The sequence below is a fragment of the Dendrobates tinctorius genome, unplaced genomic scaffold, assembly GCF_039654945.1.
Source record: "Dendrobates tinctorius isolate UK_male_01 unplaced genomic scaffold, ASM3965494v1 ptg000143l, whole genome shotgun sequence".
Classification (NCBI taxonomy): domain Eukaryota; kingdom Metazoa; phylum Chordata; class Amphibia; order Anura; family Dendrobatidae; genus Dendrobates; species Dendrobates tinctorius.
In genome coordinates this window covers 585,001-604,659 of record NW_027361810.1, presented here as the reverse complement: position 1 = coordinate 604,659, position 19,659 = coordinate 585,001, and the positions used below count along the sequence as shown (strand labels likewise).

At 48.9% G+C, this 19,659-nt stretch overlaps 1 protein-coding gene across 4 annotated transcripts in view; it reads right to left on the bottom strand.

Annotated features, from left to right (window-relative positions):
• The window catches only part of MYLK (myosin light chain kinase), a 196,699-nt gene that overhangs the window by 28,420 nt on the left and 148,620 nt on the right, over nucleotides 1-19,659 (bottom strand). For all 4 annotated transcript variants that reach the window (XM_073545258.1, XM_073545255.1, XM_073545256.1 and 1 more), the window contains 6 exons: nucleotides 19,207-19,509; nucleotides 18,994-19,026; nucleotides 18,788-18,881; nucleotides 10,753-10,956; nucleotides 4,985-5,202; nucleotides 2,420-2,543 (listed from right to left, as the gene is read on the bottom strand). In XM_073545258.1, coding sequence (XP_073401359.1) covers nucleotides 2,420-2,543; nucleotides 4,985-5,202; nucleotides 10,753-10,956; nucleotides 18,788-18,881; nucleotides 18,994-19,026; nucleotides 19,207-19,509 — 976 coding nt within the window. The remainder of the gene's footprint in view (nucleotides 1-2,419; nucleotides 2,544-4,984; nucleotides 5,203-10,752; nucleotides 10,957-18,787; nucleotides 18,882-18,993; nucleotides 19,027-19,206; nucleotides 19,510-19,659) is intronic.

Here is a 19,659-nt window from a genome sequence, read left to right as displayed (position 1 = left end):
ACTTGTGACGGGGCCTTAAGTGTGAGTGTCTGAGTGAGTGCATGAGAGAGCGAGTGTCTGAGCAAGCAAGTGTGTGAGAGTAAGTGCAAGTGTCTGAGCGAGCGTGTGAGAGAGCGAGTGTCTGAGAGAGTAAAGGCCCCGTCACACATAGCGATCTCGCTAGCGAGATCGCTGCTGACTCACAAGTTTTGTGACACAACAGCGATCTCACCAGCAAGATCGCTATGTGTGACAGCGATCAGCGACCGGCCCCCCTGCCGGTATCGCTCTTGGAAACCTCTGGACATTTCTTTCGTCGCTGATCTCCCGCTGGCCAGCACGCATAGCTGCGTGTGACAGGCGGGAGACCAGCGATCAGCAATAAAATACTAAAAAAAAAAAATATTACTATTCTCACCTTCCGACGTCCCGCGCAGCATTCCCGCCTCTCTCCACGCTCCGGTCCCAGTGATCTTCGCGATCCAGCGAGAACGGACGTCATCGCGGTAATTCTCGCAAAGGATTACTGGGACCGGGAGCGTGGAGAGAGGCGGGAATGCTGCGCGGGACGTCTGAAGGTGAGAATATTTTTTATTTTAATTCTATTTTTGACATGAATCAGCGCTGAACACAGCGATGCCGCACGCGCGGCGTCGCTGTGCTAATCGCTGGTGAAGCTGTCTGTGTGACAGCTTCACCAGCGATCACATAGCGATTCACCAGCGATCCTGACATGTTGATATCGTTGTCGGGATCGCTGGTAAGTCGCTTACTGTGACGGGGCCTTAAGTTTGAGTGTCTGAGCAAGTGAGTGTGAGATCGAGTGTCTGAGAGTAAGTGCGAGTGACTGAGCGAGTGTGAGTGTCTGAGCGAGCTTGTGAGAGATCGAGTGTCTGAGAGTAAGTGCGAGTGTCTGAGCGAGCGAGGGTGTGAAAGAGCAAGTGTCAGAGTGAGGAAATGCGAGTGTCTGAGCAAGGAGGCCGAGTCTTTGAGCAAGTGAGTGGCTGAGCGAATGAGTGTGAGAATCTGCGTGAGCGGGTGTCCGAGCAAGAGAGTGCAAGTGTTTGTGCGAGCGAGTTCCCGAGTGAGCAAGTGTAAATGTCTGTGCTAGCGAGCGAGTGCGAGTCTCTGAGCGAGTGTCTGCCTAAGGTTCTGCCACTGTTACCAGTTGTGGGTTGGCATAATCAGGGCACTGAGGGGGTGACCCATACGAATGAGGAGTTACCACGTTAGTCGCCTCCATGATCTGTAACAACACAGGTACAGACCTGCCTGAGCCCCTCTCGTTTTTAGTAGGCAGCAGTTGGTGGGCGGCAGGAAGGTCCATCACCACCGCTTCTCCGTCACTCGTTGTTCCCTACTAACTATAGCAGTCCGGGTCAGTTCTGAGAGTGGAAATTACTTGTTACATAGAATGTGAACTGACCAGAGATCAGCACAGTGGTGGCGACACACCCGGCAGGGAAGGTCCTACATGCACCCGTCAGTGCAACAGCCCCTCAGTCCAGGGATGTACACATCAGATATATACAGCCTGGAGGGGTCCCCAAATATTAAAACATAACCTTTAATCAATTATGAAAAAGACAAATATCACAAACAAACCAAATAAACTGCTCGTGCAAACCAGTGCTCATTAAAAAATGGTTTGGTCTCACCGCTGTTGATGGACAAAAGATCCCGACCTCCTCCCGGAAATACCTTGCCGGGAGATGGATCCAAACAAGGGAAAGGGGAATATATACAGTATGGGGAGAGAGACATAAGCAGTATGTAAGAATTTCCTAGACTCCCTGTCATGCCCCAGTATTGCTCCTGTCCTAACAAGGACAGGCCCCAAGTGGACCCTATAGTGATACCCCCAATGATATGGGGCCGAATACTCCCTACGCGTTTCTTCCCCAATGGTGGGGATTCACCAGGGGAGTTTATATAAAGATTTGGGACGTAAGAAAAAACTAATCCTGTCCGTAAGTCAAAGCAGGCCCTGCAGTGGCAAGGTGCCAGGTCAGAGAAAGTGACTGCCCATGTCACTGTCAAAATGAGTCAGGAGATTACTACATACCGTTTCTGTCTCTCTCCCCATATATATTCCCCTTTCCCTTGTTTGGATCCATCTCTCGGCAAGGTATTTCCGGGAAGAGGCCGGGATCTTTTGTCCGTCAACAGTGGTGAGACCAAACCATTTTTTAATGAGCACTGCTTTGCACGAGCACTTTATTTGGTTTGTTTGTGATATTTGTCTTTTTAATAATTGATTAAAGGTTATGTTTTAATATATGGGGACCCCTCCAGGCTATATTCGCTAGTTAACCCCTGAGGGTACTTTGAATGGTAGTGAGAAGCTCACACCATAGCGGATATCGATGTACACATCAGAAAAGCTCTAGACCTGAGGGGCCAGATTAATCCCCACACAGCCAGGAAGATTCCGACTTACAGAATGTAACAGATGACTCCAATGCTCCACATGTCCGTGGCGTATCCGATGGGCTCATAGTTGATCACTTCAGGGGCTACAAATTCAGGGGTCCCGAATAACACTTTAAGATTCGGTGTGTTTTCTGCAACATAAGAAAAGATCACAAATAAATAAAGATGTGCCTATCACTGGCACATACAGCCATGACATGCCGTACACAGGGGCGCTAACATGTCAATCTACTTCTTTCTGATATCAGCCAGTACTGTTGAGAGCCGACTGTAGGACAGGAGACTACAATCTATTACTCCCCGTTATCAGCCATTACTGGGGAGGAGACTGTAGGACAGGAGACTACAATCTATTACTCCCCGTTATCAGCCATTACTGGGGAGGAGACTGTAGGACAGGAGACTACAATCTATTACTCCCCGTTATCAGCCATTACTGGGGAGGAGACTGTAGGACAGGAGACTACAATCTATTACTCCCCGTTATCAGCCATTACTGGAGGAGACTGTAGGACAGGAGACTACAATCTATTACTCCCTGTTATCAGCCATTACTGGGGAGGAGACTGTAGGACAGGAGACTACAATCTATTACTCCCCATTATCAGCCATTACTGGGGAGGAGACTGTAGGACAGGAGACTACAATCTATTACTCCCCATTATCAGCCATTACTGGGGAGGAGACTGTAGGACAGGAGACTACAATCTATTACTCCCCGTTATCAGCCATTACTGGGGAGGAGACTGTAGGACAGGAGACTACAATCTATTACTCCCCGTTATCAGCCATTACTGGGGAGGAGACTGTAGGACAGGAGACTACAATCTATTACTCCCTGTTATCAGCCATTACTGGGGAGGAGACTGTAGGACAGGAGACAACAATCTATTACTCCCTGTTATCAGCCATTACTGGGGAGGAGACTGTAGGACAGGAGACTACAATCTATTACTCCCCGTTATCAGCCATTACTGGGGAGGAGACTGTAGGACAGGAGACTACAATCTATTACTCCCTGTTATCAGCCATTACTGGGGAGGAGACTGTAGGACAGGAGACTACAATCTATTACTCCCCGTTATCAGCCATTACTGGGGAAGGAGACTGTAGGACAGGAGACTACAATCTATTACTCCCCGTTATCAGCCATTACTGGGGAGGAGACTGTAGGACAGGAGACTACAATCTATTACTCCCCATTATCAGCCATTACTGGGGAGGAGACTGTAGGACAGGAGACTACAATCTATTACTCCCCATTATCAGCCATTACTGGGGAGGAGACTGTAGGACAGGAGACTACAATCTATTACTCCCCGTTATCAGCCATTACTGGGGAAGGAGACTGTAGGACAGGAGACTACAATCTATTACTCCCCGTTATCAGCCATTACTGGGGAGGAGACTGTAGGACAGGACACTACAATCTATTACTCCCCGTTATCAGCCATTACTGGGGAGGAGACTGTAGGACAGGAGACTACAATCTATTACTCCCTGTTATCAGCCATTACTGGGGAGGAGACTGTAGGACAGGAGACTACAATCTATTACTCCCCGTTATCAGCCATTACTGGGGAAGGAGACTGTAGGACAGGAGACTACAATCTATTACTCCCCGTTATCAGCCATTACTGGGGAGGAGACTGTAGGACAGGAGACTACAATCTATTACTCCCCATTATCAGCCATTACTGGGGAGGAGACTGTAGGACAGGAGACTACAATCTATTACTCCCTGTTATCAGCCATTACTGGGGGAGGAGACTGTAGGACAGGAGACTACAATCTATTACTCCCCGTTATCAGCCATTACTGGGGAGGAGACTGTAGGACAGGAGACTACAATCTATTACTCCCTGTTATCAGCCACTACTGGGGAGGAGACTGTAGGACAGGAGACTACAATCTATTACTCCCCGTTATCAGCCATTACTGGGGAGGAGACTGTAGGACAGGAGACTACAATCTATTACTCCCCGTTATCAGCCATTACTGGGGAGGAGACTGTAGGACAGGAGACTACAATCTATTACTCCCCGTTATCAGCCATTACTGGGGGAGGAGACTGTAGGACAGGAGACTACAACCTGGTATCAGCTCTTTCAGTGACAGATGGTCCTTTATAGCTTTGTCCTTCTATGTTGGTGACATAACAGCCATGAATGACCATCCCAACCTTTATGTAAACAAAGCCCCCCACAGCCAAGTGGAACATGCCACTAAGCTGCTGTCCTGGTGGAAACTAAGACGTCCAAAGAGTTAAAAGAGAACTCCGCTTGGCTAGATTGTCTGAAATGAAGTTTACATGAGACACTGAACGGACCAAAAAAGGGCAGGAATCAAATCCCATCACTTATGGAGGAATGTCCAACCATAATAACAGCCTTAATGAGCTTCAGAGCAGCGAGCGCAGCGCCAAAAGCAAGATCGCACCTCGATTAGATTACAGGGCAGCAGATAGGGACAAGATACTGCAGGGGAGCGGGGCGCAAAGCCAAAAAAACGTAATGGGGGCAGCGAACTGAAATGTGACTATCCACAGCAGCACAGAGGAGCGGACACACACCTAATCTCCGGGCCAGGCCAAAGTCAATGAGTTTGATCTTGGTTCCGGTCTTGTTGACGCACATGATGTTCTCGGGTTTCAGGTCCAGGTGGACGATGCCCTGCTTGTGAATGAACTCCACGCCTTCCGCTATCTGCTTCATGTACTTGATGACTTCTCTCTCTGTCAACTCAAAGTCCTCATCGATGATCCTCTCAAACAGCTCCCCTCCAGAGACCCTGCCAGAGCAGCACAGAGTATGTCAGAGACCCTGCCAGAGCAGCACAGAGTATGTCAGAGACTCTGGTAGAGCAGCACAGAGGATGTCAGAGACTCTGCTACAGCAGCACAGAGTATGTCAGAGACTCTGCCAGAGCAGCACACAGGATGTCAGAGACTCTGCCAGAACAGCACACAGGATATCAGAGACTCTGCTAGAGCAGCACAGAGGATGTCTGAGACCCTGCCAGAGCATCACACAGGATGTCAGAGACTCTGCCAGAGCATCACACAGGATGTCAGAGACTCTGCTAGAGCAGCACAGAGTATGTCAGAGACTCTGCCAGAGCATCACACAGGATGTCAGAGACTCTGCCAGAGCAGCACAGAGGATGTCAGAGACTCTGCCAGAGCAGCACAGAGGATGTCAGAGACTCTGCTAGAGCAGCACAGAGTATGTCAGAGACTCTGCTAGAGCAGCACAGAGTATGTCAGAGACTCTGCCAGAGCATCACACAGGATGTCAGAGACTCTGCCAGAGCATCACACAGGATGTCAGAGACTCTGCCAGAGCAGCACAGAGGATGTCAGAGACTCTGCCAGAGCAGCACAGAGGATGTCAGAGACCCTGCCAGAGCAGCACAGAGTATGTCAGAGACTCTGCTAGAGCAGCACAGAGTATGTCAGAGACTCTGCCAGAGCATCACACAGGATGTCAGAGACTCTGCCAGAGCAGCACAGAGGATGTCAGAGACTCTGCTAGAGCAGCACAGAGTATGTCAGAGACTCTGCCAGAGCAGCACAGAGGATGTCAGAGACTCTGCCAGAGCAGCACAGAGGATGTCAGAGACTCTGCCAGAGCAGCACAGAGTATGTCAGAGACCCTGCCAGAGCATCACACAGGATGTCAGAGACTCTGCCAGAGCATCACACAGGATGTCAGAGACTCTGCTAGAGCAGCACAGAGTATGTCAGAGACTCTGCCAGAGCAGCACAGAGTATGTCAGAGACTCTGCCAGAGCATCACACAGGATGTCAGAGACTCTGCCAGAGCATCACACAGGATGTCAGAGACTCTGCCAGAGCAGCACAGAGGATGTCAGAGACTCTGCCAGAGCAGCACAGAGGATGTCAGAGACCCTGCCAGAGCAGCACAGAGGATGTCAGAGACCCTGCCAGAGCAGCACAGAGGATGTCAGAGACTCTGCCAGAGCAGCACAGAGGATGTCATAGACCCTGCCAGAGCATCACACAGGATGTCAGAGACTCTGCCAGAGCAGCACAGAGGATGTCAGAGACTCTGCTAGAGCAGCACAGAGTATGTCAGAGACTCTGCCAGAGCATCACACAGGATGTCAGAGACTCTGCCAGAGCAGCACAGAGGATGTCAGAGACTCTGCTAGAGCAGCACAGAGTATGTCAGAGACTCTGCCAGAGCAGCACAGAGGATGTCAGAGACTCTGCCAGAGCAGCACAGAGGATGTCAGAGACTCTGCCAGAGCAGCACAGAGGATGTCAGAGACCCTGCCAGAGCAGCACAGAGGATGTCAGAGACCCTGCCAGAGCAGCACAGAGGATGTCAGAGACTCTGCCAGAGCAGCACAGAGGATGTCATAGACCCTGCCAGAGCATCACACAGGATGTCAGAGACTCTGCCAGAGCAGCACAGAGGATGTCAGAGACTCTGCTAGAGCAGCACAGAGTATGTCAGAGACTCTGCCAGAGCAGCACAGAGGATGTCAGAGACTCTGCTAGAGCAGCACAGAGTATGTCAGAGACTCTGCCAGAGCAGCACAGAGGATGTCAGAGACTCTGCTAGAGCAGCACAGAGGATGTCAGAGACCCTGCCAGAGCAGCACAGAGGATGTCAGAGACTCTGCTAGAGCAGCACAGAGGATGTCAGAGACTCTGCCAGAACAGCACAGAGGATGTCAGAGACTCTGCCAGAGCAGCACAGAGGATGTCAGAGACTCTGCTAGAGCAGCACAGAGGATGTCAGAGACCCTGCCAGAGCATCACACAGGATGTCAGAGACTCTGCCAGAGCAGCACAGAGGATGTCAGAGACTCTGCCAGAGCAGCACAGAGGATGTCAGAGACTCTGCTACAGCAGCACAGAGTATGTCAGAGACTCTGCTAGAGCAGCACAGAGTATGTCAGAGACTCTGCTAGAGCAGCACAGAGTATGTCAGAGACTCTGCCAGAGCAGAACACAGGATGTCAGAGACCCTGCCAGAGCAGCACAGAGGATGTCAGAGACTCTGCCAGAGCAGCACAGAGGATGTCAGAGACAGACACCAATCATACATACACAGCCCCCTCCAGAGACCCTGCCAGAGCAGCACAGAGGATGTTAGAGACCCTGCCAGAGCAGCACAGAGGATGTCAGAGACAGACACCACTCATACATACACAGCTCCGTCCAGAGACCCTGCCAGAGCAGCACAGAGTATGTCAGAGACTCTGCTAGAGCAGCACAGAGTATGTCAGAGACTCTGCTAGAGCAGCACAGAGGATGTCAGAGACCCTGCTAGAGCAACACAGAGGATGTCAGAGACCCTGCCAGAGCATCACACAGGATGTCAGAGACCCTGCCAGAGCAGCGCAGAGGATGTCAGAGACAGCCACCACTCATACATACACAGCTCCGTCCAGAGACCCTGCCAGAGCAGCACAGAGTATGTCAGAGACTCTGCTAGAGCAGCACAGAGTATGTCAGAGACTCTGCCAGAGCAGCACACAGGATGTCAGAGACCCTGCCAAAGCAGCACAGAGGATGTCAGAGACTCTGCCAGAGCAGCACAGAGGATGTCAGAGGCCCTGCCAGAGCAGCACAGAGGATGTCAGAGACAGCCACCAATCATACATACACAGCCCCCTCCAGAGACCCTGCCAGAGCAGCACAGAGGATGTTAGAGACCCTGCCAGAGCAGCACAGAGGATGTCAGAGACCCTGCCAGAGCAGCACAGAGGATGTCATAGACCATGCCAGAGCAGCACAGAGGATGTCATAGACCCTGCCAGAGCAGCACAGAGGATGTCAGAGACCGACACCACTCATACATACACAGCCCCGTCCAGAGACCCTGCCAGAGCAGCACAGAGTATGTCAGAGACCCTGCCAGAGCAGCACAGAGGATGTCAGAGACAGCCACCACTCATACATACACAGCTCCCCTCCAGAGACCCTGCCAGAGCAGCACACAGGGTGTCAGAGACCCTTCCAGAGCAGCACAGAGGATGTCAGAGACAGCCACCACTCATACATACACAGCCCATCCAGAGACCCTGCCAGAGCAGCACAGAGTATGTCAGAGACCCTGCCAGAGCAGCACACAGGATGTCAAAGACCCTGCCAGAGCAGCACAGAGGATGTCAGAGACAGCCACCACTCATGCATACACAGGCCCCCTCCAGAGACCCTGCCAGAGCAACACAGAGTATGTCAGAGACCCTGCCAGAGCAGCACACAGGGTGTCAGAGACCCTTCCAGAGCAGCACACAGGATGTCAAAGACCCTGCCAGAGCAGCACAGAGGATGTCAGAGACAGCCACCACTCATGCATACACAGGCCCCCTCCAGAGACCCTGCCAGAGCAGCACACAGGATGTCAAAGACCCTGCCAGAGCAGCACACAGGGTGTCAGAGACCCTTCCAGAGCACCACAGAGGATGTCAGAGACAGCCACCACTCATACATACACAGCCCCCTCCAGAGACCCTGCCAGAGCAGCACAGAGGATGTCATAGACCCTGTCAGAGCAGCACAGAGGATGTCAGAGACATCCACCACTCATACAGTGCCTTGTGAAAGTATTTGGCCCCCTGGAACTTTTCAACCTTTTCCCACATATCATGCTTCAAACATTAAGATACCAAATATAAATTTTTGGTGAAGAGTCAACAACAAGTGGGACACAATTGTGAAGTTGAATGAAATTTATTGGTTATTTTAAATTTTTGTGGAAATGCAAAAACTGAAAAGTCGGGCGTGCAATATTATTCAGCCCCTTTACTTTCAGTGCTGCAAACTCACTCCAGAAGTTCATTGTGGATCTCTGAATGATCCAATGTTGTCCCAAATGACTAATGATGATAAATATAATCCACCTGTGTGTAATCAAGTCTCCGTATAAATGCACCTGCTCTGTGATAGTCTCAGGGTTCTGTTTGAAGCACAGAGATCATCATGAAAACCAAGGAACACAACAGGCAGATCCGTGATACTGTTGTGGAGAAGTTTAAAACCGGATTTGGATACAAAATAATTTCCAAAACTTTAAACATCCCAAGGAGCTCTGTGCAAGCAATCATATTGAAATGGAAGGAGTATCATACCACTGCAAATCTACCAAGACCCGGCCGTCCCTCTAAACTTTCATCTCAAACAAGGAGAAGACTGATCAGAGATGCAGCCAAGAGGCCCATAATCACTCTGGATGAACTGCAGAGATCTACAGCTGAGGTGGGACAGTCTGACCATAGGACAACAATCAGTCATACACTGCACAAATCTGGCCTTTATGGAAGAGTGGCAAGAAGAAAGCCATTTCTCAAAGATATCCATAAAAAGTGTTGTTTAAAGTTTGCAACAAGCCACCTGGGAGACACCAAACATGTGGAAGAAGGTGCTCTGGTCAGATGAAACCAAAATCAAACTTTTTGGCATATATTTGGCGTAAAGGTAACACAGCTCATCACCCTGAACACACCATCCCCACTGTCAAACATGGTGGTGGCAGCATCATGGTTTGGGCCTGCTTTTCTTTAGCAGGGATAGGGAAGATGGATAAAATTGATGGGAAGGTGGATGTAGCCAAATACAGGACCATTCTTGAAGAAAACCTGTTTGAGTCTGCAAAAGACCTGAGACTGGGATGGAGATTTGTCTTCCATCAAGACAATGATCCCAAACATAAAGCAAAATCTACAATGGAATGGTTCACAAATAAACGTCTCCAGGTGTTAGAATGGCCAAGTCACAGTCCAGACCTGAATCTAATCGAGAATCTGTGGAAAGAGCTGAAAACTGCTGTTCACAAACGATCTCCATCCAGCCTCACTGAGCTCGAGCTGTTTGCCGAGGAAGAATGGGCGAGAATTTCAGTCTCTCGATATACAAAACTGATAGAGACAAACCCCAAGTGACTGCAGCTGTAATCGCAGCAAAAGGTGGCGCAACAAAGTATTAAGTTACAGGGGCCAAATAATATTGCACGCCCCACTTTTCAGTTTTTGAATTTCCACAAAAATTTAAAATAACCAATAAATTTCGATCAACTTCACACTTGTGTCCCACTTGTTGTTGATTCTTCACCAAAAATTTACATTTGTTATCGTTATGTTTGAAGCATGATATGTGGGAAAAGGTTGAAAAGTTCCAGGGGGCCAAATACATTCGCAAGGCACTGTACATGCACAGCCCCTTCCAGAGACCCTGCCAGAGCAGCACAGAGGAGGTCAGAGACTCATATACATCCACAGAAAAAGGGGGATTCGTATTTTTCACCAATCGTTATACGGGTGTGACCCCGGCCCCCTGATACCTCTGACCCTCCCGCCATTACTTACAATTCCAGCACCATCACCATGTCGCTCTTGGACTCGAACGCGTCTATACATTGCACCAGTTTGGGGTGGTGCAGACAGTTCATGATGGCGATCTCCTGCCTGATGCTTTCCTTGTCCTTGGCGGAATAAGCCTTCAGGAACTTTCCGGCCCAAACCTTTTTCGTTTTCTTATCCACGATGCGGAACACTTGTCCGAACTTCCCCCTGGGAGGACAGAAACACAATCTGACGTCTGAGGCTCCTTGCAACCCAAAAATGCAATATCATGTGAAGGGTGGAGAATAAAGGACAGCGACAAAACCCCCGATCCTGCAAAATGGCGCACCGACATCCACTCATCCTTCCATACATTTCCCTGATGCTGGAAAAACTGGGTGACCAATAACAGGAGTGTGAACAGAGAGAGATGTACAAAGTGGTCTGTAGCTGGTGACCCCAATCGTGGAAAAACTACAACTCTCAGCATTCCAGGACACGTCTGGAACCCCTGCAGATGCTGTAACACAGCACTTCATCCATCCCCCTATGAGCCAAAGGCAAGACGGATCTGCAGGTCACCAGCAATGCACTGATGGCTGCTGACACTTTACCAGGGCCGTCTACCAAGTCACCAAATCCCCAGCGAGAGCACTCAGCTGCCACATACATGGAAGACGGCAAAGACCAACCAGCAATGGGGACTTCCAGCACCGGAGTCCAAAATGTGAAGCTGCATCCCCACAAACTGCAGAAACCTATGATCACTGTGCGACGTCTAATACCGTTCTCTAATCAGACTGGAAACAATGACAAAGCGAAGACAGAACAAAGCTGGGATCACAAAGAGGTGGCGAATCCACAGGAAAATCCTTCTAAAAAATACCCATATTTTTCCAGTCCGACTCTGGAGAATCCACTTTTCTGTTCATGCTACAAATTTCTTAAGGTTTTTTCTCCGAAGTTTTGAAAACCTCCAGCAGAAAATCCCACTAAACTTAACAATGTCAACTGAAACGTCTGCTAAACACTGTGGAAGAAAAAACATCAAAATTAGCATTTCTTGAAGCATATGCTCTATTTGAAACATTGTCATATTTTTCCAAGTCCAAAAAAATATTGTGTGAACCTCACCCTTATAAAGAAATCCGCATCTTCAATGGTCCCTACAGCAGATATGAAGATATGAGACCATAATTCAAGTCACATACACTGCTCAAAAAATAAAGGGAACACTTAAACAACAGAATATAAATCCAAGTAAATCAAACTTCTGTGAAATCAAACTGTCCACTTAGGAAGCAACACTGATTGACAATCAATTTCACAGGCTGTTGTGGAACTGGAATAGACAACAGATAGAAATTATTGGCAATTATCAAGACACCCTCAATAAAGGAGTGGTTCTGCAGGTGGGGACCACAGACCACATCTCAGTACCAATGCTTTCTGGCTGATGTTTTGGTCACGTTTGAATGTTGGTTGTGCTTTCACATTTGTGGTAGCATGAGACGGACTCTACAACAACCCACACAAGTGGCTCATGGTAGTGCAGCTCATCCAAGATGGCACATCAATGCGAGCTGTGGCAAGAAGGTTTGCTGTGTCTGTCAGCGCAGTGTCTAGAGGCTGGAGGCGCTACCAGGAGACAGGCCAGTACACCGGCCAGTACACCAGGAGACATGAAGGGAGCCGTAGGAGGGCAACAACCCAGCAGCAGGACCGTTAGCTCCTCCTTCGTGCAAGGAGGAACAGGAGGCTCACTGCCAGAGCTCTACAAAATGACCTCCAGCAGGCCACAAATGTGCATGTGTCTGCACAAATGGTTAGAAACTGACTCCATGAGGATGGTCTGTGTGCCCGACGTCCACAGATGGGGGTTGTGCTCACAGGCCAACACCATGCAGGACGCTTGGCATTTGTCACAAAACACCAGGATTGTCAAATTCGCCACTGGTGCCCTGTGCTCTTCACAGGTGAAAGCAGGTTCACACTGAGCACAGATGTGACAGAGTCTGGAGACGCCGTGGAGAGCGATTTGCTGCCTGCAACATCCTTCAGCATGACCGGTTTGGCAGTGGGTCAGTAATGGTGTGGGGTGGCATTTCTTTGGAGGGCCACACAGCCCTCCATGTGCTCGCCAGAGGTAGCCCGACTGCCATTAGGTACCAAGATGAGATCCTCAGACTCCTTGTGAGACCATATGCTGGTGTGGTTGGCCCTGGGTTCCTCCTAATGCAGGACAATGCCAGACCTCATGTGGCTGGAGTGTGTCAACAGTTCCTGCAAAATGAAGGCATTGAAGCTATGCACTGGCCCGCCCGTTCCCCAGACCTGAATCCGATTGAGCACATCTGGGACATCATGTCTCACTCCATCCACCAACGTCACGTTGCACCACTGTCCAGGGAGTTGGCGGATGCTTTAGCACAGGTCTGGGAGGCGATCCCTCAGGAGACCATCCACTGCCTCATCAGGAGCATGCCCAGGTGTCATAGGGAGGTCAAACAGGCACGTGGAGGCCACACACAATACTGAGCATCATTTCCTTGTCATGAGGCATTTCCACTGAAGTTAGATAAGCTTGTAATTTGATTTTCCATTTTGATTTTGAGTATCATTCCAAATCCAGACCTACATGGGATATTCATTTTGATTTACATTGATCATTGTTATATTTTATTGTTCTGAACACATTCCACTATGCAATGAATAAAAATTTGTAACTGGAATATTTCATTCAGAGATATCTAGGATGTGGTATTTTAGTGTTCCCTTTATTTTTTTTGAGCAGTGTACATATTACTCTACACACATGCATTATATTACCTATCCTGTACCTCCTGTATTATACCCCAGAGCTGCACTCACTATTCTGCTGGTGCAGTCACTGTGTACATACATTACTGATCCTGAGTTACATCCTGTATTATACTCCAGAGCTGCACTCACTATTCTGCTGGTGCAGTCACTGTGTACATACATTACATTACTGATCCTGTACTGATCCTGAGTTACATCTGTCACGGTCACGTGTGTCTGGACGCAGCGAGTACCGCAAGGCGAACCCAAAAACCCTAGCTCGCCCTGACCTAAACCCTCACTAGGGAATTGGTCGGTGTGGAAACTAATCCCACCACTGCACTAAACACACATGAGGGAAAATGACAATACAGGGGAAACACCACTTAGCTTTGCTCTGTTGCGTACGCTCCTAACAACAGAGCCCACCACCTGTGTGCATCTTCTCCTCCACCCGGATCCATCACCATAATCGGATCCATCACCATAGTGCAGCCTTGGAGCAGAGTCCACCACCAATTGCAGCTGTCCAGTAACAGAGTCCCAAAGATGAGTTCAGCTTCTGCCCAAAAAGTCAAGCATGCTTGAGTCCAGCTCTCAGCAACCAGGTCCAGCATGGTGAGTGCAACTCTCTCCATAGTTGTCACTCCACCAAGCCATGCAAACACCTCCTGCCGACACCATAAACTGTGACTCCACCACACCATGCCAGCCCTTCTTGCAGACCACCTAGCTGCCACTCGTCCCCTCTGGCTGGGCTGCGCAGGACTCATGTTCAGCTCCTTCATTCACCCAGGCTTCCTTGTGAATGACTAACACACGATATCACCAACCGTCATTAAACCCACCTGGCTCCCTTTTATAGAGCCAAAAGGGCCTGTCACACTAAGAGATATCGCTAGCAATATCGCTATAACTTGTGACGTTATAGCGATATTGCTAGCGATATCGCTGTGTGTGATACTTACCTACGACCCGCTCCCCCGCTGCTTATCGCTGGTCGCGCGAGAACAGGCTGGACCGTTTCTCGTCGTCAGCTTCCTGCGGCGCTTCCTGCTGTGACGACGAGCGGCGCGTGGAGCCGGGCGGGAGGACGCAGGATCGCCTGGTCTGACAGGTAAGTAGCGACCCCCGTCCCCAGCGATGTCGCTGGTGAGATCTGCCTGTGTGGCAGCTCACTAGCGACCACTTAGCGATGCACCAGCGATCCTGACCGCGTCATATCGCTGGTCGGGATCGCTGGTGCATCGCTAAGTGTGACAGTACCTTAACACCTGATTTGTAATTGCGTGCACATTAACCCTAAAACTAAGGTGCGATACCACTCACCACCACCGGGTAACTTAGAATGAAACACCACGTGTAATAATTCTAATGGCCACCGGGGGCAATCACAACACACTTTGGCACCAAGCCAAAGGAAAAAAAGGTCACTTTTCCATTTAAACTGTCAGATCCAGCCTGGATCATGACAACATCCTATATTATACCCCAGAGCTGCACTCACTAGTCTGCTGGTGCAGTCACTGTGTACATCCATTACATTACTGATCCTGTACTGATCCTGAGTTACATCCTATATTATACCCCAGAGCTGCATTCACTATTCTGCTGGTGCAGTCACTGTGTACATACATTACATTACTGATCCAGAGTTACATTCTGTATTATACCTCAGAGCTGCACTCACTATTCTGCTGGTGCAGTCACTGTGTACATACATTACATTACTGATCCTGAGTTACATTCTGTATTATACTCCAGAGCTGCACTCACTATTCTGCTGGTGCAGTCACTGTGTACATACATTACATTACTGATCCTTAACTGATCGTGAGTTAGATCCTGTACTATACTCCAGAGCTGCACTCACTATTCTGCTGTTAGTTAGTAAGCCTGTTATCAGACACTCCCTTAACTATTTTTTTGTCATGTGTTTTTATTAATTTTGTGATAAAAAATATACATAAAAATCATCTTTTGATGATTTAAAGGTTACTTAGGGTTGCTGCCATTCAAAGGTGAAATTCCTCCTCATTTTCAGCTTTTTAGCAGAGACCTGAAGGTTCTGATGTAAAATTGACAGATTTTTGCTTTGTTCATAATTCAGTTCGCCTTCGTTAAATCCCCAGTTGCAGTAAAATAGCCTTGAAGCAAAATGCTGCCCCCACCATACCTCACTGTGGGGATGGTGATCTTCTGGTGATGAGCGGTGTCAGTACCTGCTTCTGGCAGATGTGATTGAGGTTTTGACAGAACATCGTCAGGCTTGGATGATCTTTTCCGTAAGAAAAAACTTCCATCTGATCCCTCAACCCCACAGGTTGTACATACGAAGAATACGGGAGATTGTTGCCCAATGCAGGATACAACCAGTGCTGGCCAGAGATTCCTGCAGCTACGTTTCTGTTGCTGTCGGCCTCTTTGCCACCTTATGGGTAAGTCCCTGCTGTACCAAATTTAAGCCACTTCTTGATTACGTCTACACAGAGTGCAAGGTAGATCAAATGTCTTCCAAATGTTTTTATCCCCTTCTTCTGACTGACAACTTTCCACAATGAGATCCTTTCCTGGGTTGTCAGCTGTTTACAGACCGTAAAATGCCAGGAAAATCTTCCTAGAACAGCGACAGTTTCTCAGGGGTTAATCAATGTACACGACGGTGTCCGATCACTGACTACTATGTGAATGTGATTGGCTGATTGTGAACACAACCACAGCTCCAATTATACAAGGATGTGCACACTTATGCAACCACATTATTGTAGCTTTATTTTCTCCTCAAAATGATTTCAGCTTGTTTGTCTCGGGATTTGTATAGATTATGGGAGACATTAAAGGTGGAAAAGTTCTGAAATGATTCTTCTTAGAAGGTTTGTTTTACATGATAAAAAACTGGGATTTTAACAGATTTTGTATATCAACTCTACATCAAAACAATCCAGAAATAAATGCTGTCTTCTTCTCTGGGACAAAGTTCCTTTATAAAGAACTGAAGCAAAATGGAAAACTGTTCTGCGGTCGGATGAATCAGAATGTGAAAATCTTTATGGAAACCTCGGACATCTATCCTGTGGACTCAGAAGGAGAGGACCCATTCTGCTCGTTATCGAGGAGAAGGAACATCCAAATTGTTAATGAGTAGAGGGACCATCCAGCTTATTATCAAGGAGGGGGAATATCCAGTTTATTATTGAGGAGGGGGACCATCCAGCTTATTATCAAGGAGGGGGACCATCCAGCTTATTATCAAGGAGGGGGAATATCCAGCTTATTATTGAGGAGGGGGGACCATCCAGCTTATTATCAAGGAGGGGGACTATCCAGCTTATTATCAAGGAGGGGGACCATCCAGCTTATTATCAAGGAGGGGGACTATCCAGCTTATTATCAAGGAGGGGGACCATCCAGCTTATTATTGAGGAGGAGGGACCATCCAGCTTATTATCAAGGAGGGGGACTATCCAGCTTATTATCAAGGAGGGGGAATATCCAGCTTATTATCAAGGAGGGGGACCATCCAGCTTATTAACAAGGAGGAGGACCATCCAGCTTATTATCTAGGAGGGGGACTATCCAGCTTATTATTGAGGAGGAGGGACCATCCAGCTTATTATGGAGGAGGAGGGACCATCCACCTTGTTCAGAGCGCACAGTTCACATCTCTGATGTATAGGGAGCATTAGTGCCTATAGCAGGGACACATGAAAGGCGCCATCAATACTGAGCATTATGTAGAGGTGATAGAACAGCATCTGCTCCATCCAGACAGCGTCTATTTCAGGGAAGACTTTTTGTATTTTAGCAGGGCAATGGTAAAACCCCAACCTGCGAACACCACACAGCACAGCTCCACAGAAGAAGAGACCAGTGATGAATCATCCGCCTGCAGCCGGACCTTCCACCAATAGAAAACATGTGGAGCAGTATGAAACTAGAAATACAGCAAAGACCCCGAACTGAGGGGCAGCAAGAACCAGACGTCAGACAACAAGGGGCAACGTTCCTCTCCCAAAACTTCAGCGATTGTCTCCTCACTTCCCTGATATTTACAGACTGTGATAAAAAGAGGGGAAGCCACACAATGACACACGTGGTCCGGCCACAATTGGGAAAACAGCCTGGGCACAATGAAGAACATGGCATGAGGGCACAATGAGGGGCATGGCATGGAGACACAATGAGGGGCATGGCATGGGAACACAATAAGGAAAATGGTATGGGGGCACAATGAGGAACATGGCATGAGGGCACAATGAAGAACATGGCATGAGGGCACAATGAGGGGCATGGCATGGAGACACAATGAGGGGCATGGCATGGGAACACAATAAGGAAAATGGCATGGGGGCACAATGAGGAACATGGCATGAGGGCACAATGAGGGGCATGGCATGGAGACACAATGAGGGGCATGGCATGGGAACACAATAAGGAACATGGCATGGGGGCACAATGAGAGTCATGGCATGGGGGCACAATGAGCGAAATGGCATGGGGGCACAAAGAGGGGCATGGCAGGGGAACACAATAAGGAACATGGCATGGGGGCACAATGAGGAACATGGCATGAGGGCACAATGAGGGGCATGACATGGAGACACAATGAGGGACATGGCATGGGGGCACAAAGAGGGGCATGGCAGGGGAACACAATAAGGAACATGGCATGGGGGCACAATGAGGAACATGGCATGAGGGCACAATGAGGAACATGGCATGGAGACACAATGAGGGACATGGCATGGGGGCACAAAGAGGGGCATGGCAGGGGAACACAATAAGGAACAGGGCATGGGGGTACAATGAGAGTCATGGCATGGGGGCACAATGAGGAACATGGCATGGGGCACAATGAAGGACACAGACAGGGCACAATGAAAGATGCAGCCCAGGAACAATGGGGGACATGGCCTGGGCACAATTGGGGAACTGGAGCAGCTAGAATGGAGGACTTGGCTCGGGAACAGTGGGGGACACGGCCTGAGCACAGTGGGGGGCACAGCTAAGGATCAACTGTTCCTAGATGTGTCGCTGCCAACAGATCCTAAAGGAAGTAATTCATCAAATGAAAGAGGAAAGCGTCCAACGTCTGATCTGTTTTGTGTGATAAAATATGGAGAGAAGAGGTTTCCAGATCATCACATTCTTGTGTTATGTAACTTTTCCAGCCCTTTTGGAGTTGGGCTCGCACATGGGGCAGGGGGTTGCTCCTGGATGCAGTCACCAGGGCAATGTTCAGCAGTTTTACACTCACGTTCCCAGCCGCTCCTCCACATCGTAGAAGTCGGCCACCTTCTGTGTGGTGTTAATAACGACATCTCTGTATTCTGGCTCCGTCTCCTTGCCCTCTGCAGAACAGAAGGGAGTGACATCACTTCTCCACCAATCTTGGCTACATCATACAGGAGTGACATCATCACGCGGCCTCTGATACTGCATGTATCAATATTCACAACTCACCGTCATCCGAAACCTCAGCTTCATCTTTATGTTCTGCAAAAAAAGAGAAGAGCAAATGATCCCCATCATACTGACAATGAGCCTCCATGCAGATGAGGATGGTCTATGTACGTGGACTGCGTACGTGGCATATAAACCGGTGACACAATCCATTTCCCGTGGGTCACATATCACTAGTACGACATGAAGTGACGACACAACATGAGCGGTCACCTTCCACCTTCTCTTTATAGGTCACCGGTTCTGACTCCTGGCTGGGCTCGCTGGTTCCATGCACGTTGGTGGCTCGTACCCGGAATTTGTACTCCCGGTCGTGCAGTAAATTCTCCACATTGTAGGAGGTGCTTCTGCACTGCGACAGGTCCGACCAGGTCGTCCCTACCGAGTCCCAGATCTCCACCGTGTAGGACTGCACCACGCTGCCGCCATCGTAGGTCGGTCCATACCACGACAAAGTGAGGGCAGAGCCTTTCATTTCAGAAGCACATGGCTGACCCGCGGGGGGGTCGGGCTTATCTGGAAGAAAAGAATCCGAATTACTGAACCCTCCATCAGCAAAACAATAACGTCATGTCTCCTGGTTTCATGTGAATCGCTGCGTTATAATATTCTCGCACAGTATGTAGCAGTGTGTGGTATATAGCGCTATACATCACAGCCTCCTGT